At 40.2% G+C, this 9413-nt stretch overlaps 1 protein-coding gene across 1 annotated transcript; it reads left to right on the top strand.

Moving 5' to 3' along the window:
• Positions 1–7576: 7576 nt before the first annotated feature.
• RB195_005319 (uncharacterized protein) lies at positions 7577–8368 on the top strand (the record flags this gene model as incomplete). The annotated part of the gene is made up of 1 exon (XM_064177740.1): positions 7577–8368. One exon carries the CDS (start codon positions 7577–7579, stop codon positions 8366–8368), a length of 792 nt encoding a protein of 263 aa, XP_064034854.1.
• Positions 8369–9413: the final 1045 nt, after the last annotated feature.

The following is a 9413-nucleotide window of genomic DNA, read 5'->3' as shown; positions in this document are numbered from 1 at the left end:
CACGTTGTCAGCCGTTCACTATATCCTTTAATCATAAGGATCTCGTTTGTTTGTTAGTAATGGTCTGTATCGCTTTGAAATAAAGAGCCTCTTGTTCCATTCAAGTTGCATTCTCAGATGAGTATTTTCTTGAGTGCTAATTTTTTTTCTCGAAAATAACTTTCTTTTTCTTTGCACCGGAATATATGGAGATTATCATCTGATCATGATGGAGAAGTTTGTAGAAGTGGATTTCATCGCGAACCATTCGCTTGCAAAACCAGGAATTCTTTCATACACGAGAAGATGAGAAACACGGTTACTTTTGAGGCAATTAATTATAGCAGTTGTTTGGTAACCTGATTTAAAAAAAAAACATGCGCCAATCAATGACGCTTATTTGCTTCCTCTTATCGAATGAATTTGTGATTGGAGAAAATTCATTAGGGATTGGCCTTCCGAGGAAATGTATCGAAGAAAAAACGTTCCTGTTTCATTGTAGAGATTGCAGACCGAACTTTATATTTTCCCACAGCTGCTCCAGTTTAGTGATACGCTGCCTTTAAAGTCATCACTCTACGAATCTGAGGTGGTACGGATTTCAGATGGAGTATTCGTATACGGCATAGTAGATTATGGAGAAGAGGTGATTCCGTCCATTTCTTCCTAATTGCCGTAAAAAACAGCCAGGAAGATGCGGCGCGTGCACGCGGCTGGTGCGCCCCAATCGAACTCTTTGTAGAAAATAGCGCGCCGGAACGCCCGAAGCCGTATCTTCCGGGCAGTTTTTTGCAGCAATTAGGAAGAAATGGACGGGATCACCCTTCTTTCCTTAGTCTACGATATACGATCCCGTATAAGAATACTCCACCTGAAATCCATACCACCTCAGATTCGTGGGGTGATGCCTTTAAAGGCAGCGTATCACTAAAATGAAGCAGCTGTGGGAAAATATAAAGTTCGGGGTGTAGATTACAAGTACGAATGTGGCACCATTCAATTCCTCCCTAATGTCCTGAAAAACGTTTTTTGGGAAACGTTCGTTCCTACAAGGTCCTTTGAAACGTTTCCGCCTTGTAAATTATGCATATGATGTTGATTATGTATACAGGACTGGTTCCACTCAACTCCCTATATCTCTGTAAACAGATGGCTCAGGAACGTGGGAAACGACGTCCACTATTGCAACGCGCACACCCACGCCCCGCCCCCGCCTGCAATTCGTCGAATGAAATGAATTGGATATCGGGGCGTCTGGATGGATTTCCGACAAATCGCAGGGAGAGGAGGTGCAGGGGCTGGGTGCAAAGGTGGCGCGTTGCAATAGATGACCTAATTAAGGAACCGCATTCCGAAGCCGTCTGTTTACAGTGATGCAAAGAAAAATGGGCGGAACCACCCCTGTATTCGTAATGCATGACCCAATATATTCATACTCCAAGGAAAATCCATACCACGCCAGATTCGTGGGGTGATGCCTTTAAATACGCTGGTTAGGATACAGTAGGATACATCCTGACCTTCGACCGCTCGCTCGCGAGCACAAAGCGTGTTCTAACGTATTTCGTAGGAAGGAACGCTGTTCCTACCGCGTTTTTCAGGGTGATTATGGGGAATTCAGCAGGTCAACGCTCATAATTGTAATGTGCAGTCAAAACTCCACATTTCGACTGATGGTCCGTGCACTGCATAAAGAGTGAGTTTTTCTTCGTACCTTTCTCGACAACATAGTACCATCAACTTACCGTTGGTTGTTGTGATACAGAATTCCTCTTCTGCAAAAAATTCACCACGGATCGAGGGATTCGACTTTCCAAAATCAAATTTTATACAGTAGATGGATAATTAATACCTATAATGTTTTCGGGTCTTTTTTTCGTTTTCGTGTTGGGATTGTCACAGCCGGCACTGCGGAGAGCGGTCCAGGAGAGAAACGTAGCAAAAAATGGTGGCACCGCAACAGAATAATATTAAGAATCAGGTTTTATATCTTAATCTAAAAAAAAAGAAAAGCGAACCAGTTACAGTATGAACAGGAGAAAAATCATTTGTCTCGTAAAATATTTCTGTAAGAGATCACTGCTGATGGCTTTATGAAACTTTCGGCAGGATTGTTTCAGAGTGATAGCCTTCTTCGCCGGAATCCAATTTTTTACGCTGGGAAATGCAAACACTTTGATATACAGAAACCTTGCTGCAACTTCTCCGGAAATATATCAGGAAACTTTTCAATGGGTTTAGCTTTTTTCACAGCAATGAACGTCAGCATGAATACTTTTTCATCGGTGCTGTGGATTTCATCTCCAGTGCATTGATCAGGAAGCTCCTAGGTGCTTACAGGCTCTTTGAAAACTTTCCTGGATACTATTTCGAGAGTTCATTCCGAGGCGGTACATTTCGATTCCGAGACGATTCGCATACAATGACTGTGCCTACCGTTTAGCGGTGGAGACGCAAAATTGCGATTTTTTGCAGATAAGTACCCATGTACGTAAGGACATCCGTTTGCTCATTAGGTCAATTCTAACTTTTATTCTTCTCATCTAAGATGCAAGTACATATTTCCACTCAAAGCATACTGTATTTCCAACCAAACAACAAGTTTTTTGAGACAAATTCTACAATAAATTGTATTTTCTTTCTAACAGATCTAACAGAATACGAACTTGCTCTATTTCCTGACATGCTCCACCAGTTTTCAGTGGAACATTACAGCTGCTCGTTCAATGTTCAGTCTATAACATAAAGAGCATTCGATTTTAGAAGTACATAAAAAAAGAAATTTATTACTAGATAAAATCAGAGATGAAAAAATGACATTTGGGAGTGATTTTGTTATTCCCAACGACTTATCTGAATGAGAATGATGAGCATTTAGCGGATTCTTCGGAAAAAAAAGAAGAAAAAAACGTTTTAAAATTATCTACAACACTCTGTGTTTTTGCAAGAGGTGAACTGCTGTTTGAGTTTATTAACCAGTTTTTTTCGCATATAAATAATAATTGTATCATAAAACGATCTTAGATTCTCACCCCTAGTGTTTCGGTTTCCGATTAGAAAGTAATCCCTTACGCTTTTCACACATATTGATTTTCGCGCATAAGTTCTCCGGTTTCGCAGTATTGAGAGTCATTGACAGCATCTGAAAACTGTCAGGAAAAAAAGTGGATTCGGCTCGATATGACTTTGAATCACAGGTTAAGGTACTTACATTCACAGAGGCTTCACAAAGCGTTTGTTTCTTACCGACAACAGAGCACACCGTCTTTCCAACCTGAACTATTTTTCTTTTGAAAACTTGCGACAAAGAACTGTTTCCTGATTATGTTTTTTTTTCTCTTTTTCCCAAAATTTCGGCTTGTAAACATCTCCTGAAAACGTTCCTACATAGGACTAAAGATGCCACCGTGCCGCGCTTCATTGAAAATCGTACGTGGAAATTTCCTAAAAAGTTCTTGAGTGTTTCCGGATCAGCGCTGAACCTTTCAGGCATCTGCTATTTCTGAGAAAGACCGAAGAGCTTTTTGAGGTTTATAATTTAAAAAAAAGAAATCTAGTGCAGTAATATCTAACATGCCGCTTTGGACTTCTTGTGAGCTCATCGCTAAGGAACACATAGTGGGATGTGTGCCTTAGCGATGAAAAAGTGCTTCAACGATATATTACCTCTTTTAACATAGGACTCTTTTTATTCCAATCCTTCAACATTCCAATCGCTTGTTTACATGGTTCACAGAGTGCAAGAAGTGGATCCTAGAATGAAGATTACTGTATCTCGTGAGCTTCATCTGAAGTTCTGCATAACTTTTCCTTTTCCAAAGAAGAAGTTCCTAGGGGAAAAAGTCCTTCCATTTCGTCAACAAACCTTTTTGAAAGCAAATATTCGAAAAATACTGGGGAACGGTATCTTTTCTACTTTATTTTTTTCCAGAAAAAAATATCATCTCAAAAATACCAAGAGAGCATATTACTTTGTTGATTGCGAGATTAAACATATTTTACCTACTGCTTACTTATTTTGTTATTTACCATGAAAAATTTGAATTTTGAACGTTGAATTTAATTTGAGTGTCCGTATTTCTTTAACACCCTAAAAAAAGCTTTAGAAAAAGTTTAAAAAAACTCATAGAAGTTCTCTTGCATCTGCAAGAAAACTGAGGGGAAAATAATAAAATAGTCAGCCCCGCACTGGTCACTTTTATTTTCACAAAAAGAAGCCTTCTGGATGCTGCCCTCGTAGCCTTTGAGAGTCTTACACTTTAGAGCAATGCAGTTATTGACAAAAAAGTGAACTATTAAGTGCGAAAGCTTTTCAATAAGCAATTCTGTGCTTGTTAAATGCACTGAACTGAGTGAAGAAAGTGGCGAAAAAGAGTCTTTTATGATCACAGTAGCGGTCAGAGGTTGCGCTTCCTGCACGATCGATCGCAGATTCGAATCCGCCCTAGTGCTCACCAAGCCTTTCATCCCTCCGGGGTCGATAAATTGGTTCCAGACCTGTCTGGGAGGACAAAAACACTGACTTGACACATCGGCTAGCCACCGCAAGTGGGGGCTAGATATACTGCATAGGCCAGTTATACGTTCGTAAACCTCAAACGATTCTGAATTGAAGTGAACGTGGGGGCGCATCCCAAGCGGATTGATTAACGCCAGAAACTTTATCCTTTATCCTTTATGATCACAGTTTGAAAAAAAACCAATAGTTCTTGAACTGACAGACCACTTACTTCTTCTTCGCTGTGGGGTTTCTCAGTTGTCTTGGCGCTCACACATACGACCACCAAAAACACGGAAAACAAGTAGAACGAAACCTGTGAATTCATTGGGCGCTTAACGGAACAAATTTCGGAGAAGAATACGGTATTTATGGCGTGAAAAGGAATGAAAATATTTTTGCACAGCTATTTTATTTAAGCAGGAGGATTTCAATAACACATACAGCCAACTGAGTAAACTATTTTGGAACTATCGCCTTTACAGGAAGTGTCAATGTCTATTCGTTATTGGAATATATGTATATAAGAGTGGATTAGAGGATGTAGTCTTAAAAACTTTCATGGAACTGTAAAGGATCCCGGAAGAAAAGATTCCAGCAGTAAAATGTACTGTCCAAAAAATAAATGGTTAAGCACTGGGTCTTTTCCCTTCATACTCCTCCTCGTATCTATTCTATATCTATCGTCTCAAGTTGTTATTATGCCGTTCTCAGAAAAGAAACGCCAAAAACGCTCTTAAATATAGCAGGATGTTTATGTATCTCCTGGAACGTTATCTTTATCAGCGGATGATGTCTTTCACGTCATTTTATCCAAAACACCATTCTTTGATAACCGTATATAGAGAACAGAAAAACCCATATTTCCGTGATAGTTTTAAATATGTCTATAATATATTGATAAGAGTGTTTGAAGCTGAAGCTCGAATGGTTTGCAAAAAAAACTGATGCGTTCAAAAGAATTAATCTTCAGTTATAATTAAAAAACATTGCGGAGATACACAAGTCCAATTTCATACAACTAATAACACTAATATTAATTTTCGTTTATCAGTGAAGGCGAGCGAAGCAAACACCACAGAAAGTCTAAAGTCCGGCTTTAGCCGGACGCTCAGACAGGTGTATATATAAGAGTGGATCAGAGGATAGAGTCCTAAAAACTTTCATGGAACTGTAAATCCCGAAGAAAAGATTCCAGCAGTAAAATGATGAAAAATTTGATTGGAAATAGTATACATTAAAAAGCTATTCATTAGATAGTAAATAGTTACTACTGACTCTGACTTCAAAAGAATAACGGCGACGACCTCTTCCAGAAAATACGGTAACCAAAAACAGGCCAAAACAACAGCGATTTTTTAGAAAAAAAACAAAACTTTTTTTTCTAGAAAATCGCTTCCATGATTAACAGAACATAGATGGGCACAGCTGGAAATAGGAAGGAATAAAAACTAGGGAGAATTTTTCTAAAAGTATGGAAAAAATCATAAAAGTAAAAATAAAAAAACTAAGAGAGAAGGAGGAAATAAAAGAGGACTGGTAGGTGTTGAGAAGTTTGGAAATAGTGCAGCAGATCAAACAACCAAACTTTCGGAGATGAAAACGTTGCCCAAGGGAATATCTCAATAGGTGACAGCCCCAAAACGAAGGTTTTGAGTATTACATTCATCCGCGAATAACATTAATCATAAATAATCTCTGAAAATCCACGAAACTTGACTGCTTAGAAGTGAACATTCGAAACGTGATGAAATAAATGTTTAGCCTCATATAAGATTCCTAGTAAGCATTGATTGCGCCTCATTGGCTCAGGGGCAGAGCGTCTGTCTAGTAAACAGAAGGTCGCTGGTTCGATTCCAGCATGAGGCAGCTGTTTTGATTAGCCCTAAGATTGCTTTCTAGTAGGTTGCGAATTCAAATATGTCCATTCCTTACGTTTTGGTCTTTTGGTTTTTATCTAAATAATATTTCCTGTACTTAGATTGGCTTTTATTTGCCTGATTTTTTCTAATTTCTGGATTAATGGCAACAACAAGTGTGATTTTAGCTAAGTCACCACCTCAACTTGGCCCAATCACATAAAAATTTCCAAATTAAGGCACACAACATCGCATTTTCCAAATATTCTAATTAAGTAGATCCTACGGTCGAAGAATGAGATTCCGATTTTGACTTACTGGGGATAGCACAGAAATTGAGTTAATATCCTCGATTTTTATCCAGCTGAGGTATGTATGTTAGATTTTCCAGCGAGAATAGGAAGTGTAGGACAAAGCCACTTAATCGATAGGCCGATCATTGCGATAGATCAGCTAAGCTCTGCAAGATCCAGACAGGTTCATTTATTCACTTCACTTCACTCAGGTTCACTTGGAGAGACCACAAAAGAAAAAAGTGGTGCAATGTCCTGAAGTGCTAGGATTGTTGGGATCATCATCCGGTTGGGACCGGTATGATTACTGTAGATGTGGGTCTACATGTGAGCTGATGTCACCTAAACACCTTAGAGCAGGCGGTGCACACTTTGAGCAACAATCCAATGCTATCGAAAAATCAGTAGTTGAACTCCCTGAGGCCACAATCAGTTCAAGGTACTTTTGCGGTTTCTTTTGCTGCGCCTGTTTTTTTCTCTAATTCATCTCCCTCATCTTCATCCCTGCTTTGTTTTCTTTTCTAATTTTCCCCTTCAAAAACCCGCTCATATTTCAGACTTCTTTGCTGCAAAGTTGTTATACTTCATAGTACTTTTTTACCAGTTAGTTTACTTCTTTAGTGAAATAAGTACTTGTAAGTAATAAGGGGTTTGATAGCAGTAATAATAGATTTTGCTTTCCAAACGCTTTCATCACTTGAAACATAGACTGATAGAAGTTAAATTCTGGCCTTTAATAGTTGCGGATCGGTAAAAGAGTATTCTAAAATTGTTTAAACGTAATTGTCTTCTCGAAACTTCCTAGAATTCTCGCGGATATGTTGTCTGACTGACTTGTATTCTTCCATTTTTTTACCAAAATCTTTTAAAAATTTCTGTTTGAAATAAATAATTTTCTTGCTTTATACACATAATCTTCTCTTAGATGTTCAGTTCGTGAGATAACAATGATCATCCGTTCAATATGGATAGACGAAAGGATACCTGATTCGTGGAGACACGCTATCATAATTCCCCTCCACAAGAAGTTATCCGTCACGGACCCTAGGAATTATCGAGGAATCTCTTTGCTGCGTATTACGTACAAGGTACTGGAGCGCATTATCGTGGACCGACTCATTAAACATCGCGAAGAAACAACGCACAACGAGCAAGTTGGCTTTCGTCCTGGCCGATCTACGATTGTCCAGGTGTTCATCGTCAGGAGAGTGATCGAAATCTGGCAGCGGTGTTCAGAGCCAATGCGATTGGCGTTTCTGGACTTTGAAGTCGCTTTCGACTGTCCTCACCGAGGCCGTCTTCTCAACGCACTGAGCGCCGATGGAGTACCAGGAAAGTTCGTTCGCTTGCTTGATGACATGAATCAACGAACAACTGCTGCAGTTCGAACACCAGCCGGATGTATAACACCGTTTGAAGTGGTAACTGGAGTAAGACAAGTGCAGTGGCAGGACCTTTCCTGTTCAATTTTCGCTATCGACGACATTATGCGAAGAACAGTCGACCGGTGTCCTGCCGACATTGTCTTAGCACCATCAGGGCGCCCCTTGGCTGATCTCGAGTACGCCGACGATGTCGTTATATTCGCGGAAAGCAGTACGAAACTTCAACGTGTTGTTAACCTTGTATCGAAGCTGGCTGCAGCCAATGGACAACGCCTACGCCCTGATAAATGCAAGCAGATGTGGATCTCGAACGGGAATCAGGGTGGACGGACAGCCGATAGAATTTGTCGATGAGTTCTGTTACCTGGGCTGTACGCTGAAGAACAACGGCTACGAGAGAGATGTTCAGCAAAGATGCGCTAAGGCCACTTCTGCATTTAACTCCTTAACGAAATGCCTGTAGTCGACCCCCATCACCAACGAAGTCAAGCTGCGAGTCTACCTATCCGCAATTCGCCCCATCATGATGTACGGGCAGCACCATCAACGGTTATGGAGAGGCTTGACTGCACGGAACGAAAGCTGCTTAGACGGCTACTTTTCTACTTTATGTCTAGAGTATGCCACAATGAAGATCTTTACGCAGAAATCGATGTGGTTTACCGGCGGATGAAAAACACCAACATCTTGCACCGCCATCGAAAGTGGCTAAAGTAAATCGTCATATATTAAGTCATATATTAATATTATTATACTTTGGTCATATATTAAGGAGACCGGCAGATCGCATTGTTCAACGAGTTCTGAGGAGTTCGTCGGGTTCGAGCTGGAAGAAGCCACCTGGCTGAAAACGGAAGTTTTGGACTGAGGTGGTGAAAGAGGACCTGAGGACACTCGGCGTGGATAGGCAGTTTAGGCGAGAGTAAGGTTTCGCAGAATATGGAATAGCGACGAATGGATTGATTCTGTGCAAGCTCTCGCAGAAGATCGAGAGGGTTGGGCAGAGCTGTGTTCAAGGACGGCACACCTCGGCGAAGATGCGGGTAATCGCGTCAGGCGATGACGTCAGCCCGCCGATTAAGTCAAGTAATTCAAGATGTTCGGTAGCTACCAACACATTATTCGACTATTTTTTTCACTTCCCTTCTCGCAACTCATCTTCTACTTTTACACTTCCTCCATTTATTCTCCAAGCCTGTTTACATAGCTATGGATCGTAATTGTGAACCTGAACTGCTTCTTTAAATCTCAATACAACTAAATCCCCGATCAGGATACATTTTTGTCAATGACTAAGTAGATTCTTAGATCTTTGAAGAAGTATCATTTACAACGATAAAAAATTATCTTGCTACGTTTCTATAAGCGGTACTGTACTTCACTCTATACTGTAGTCCAG

Source organism: Necator americanus, chromosome I (genome assembly GCF_031761385.1).
Source record: "Necator americanus strain Aroian chromosome I, whole genome shotgun sequence".
In the NCBI taxonomy this organism is placed as follows: domain Eukaryota; kingdom Metazoa; phylum Nematoda; class Chromadorea; order Rhabditida; family Ancylostomatidae; genus Necator; species Necator americanus.
Note: the sequence above shows the minus strand (reverse complement) of the source record. Positions and strands in the feature narration are given on the sequence as shown.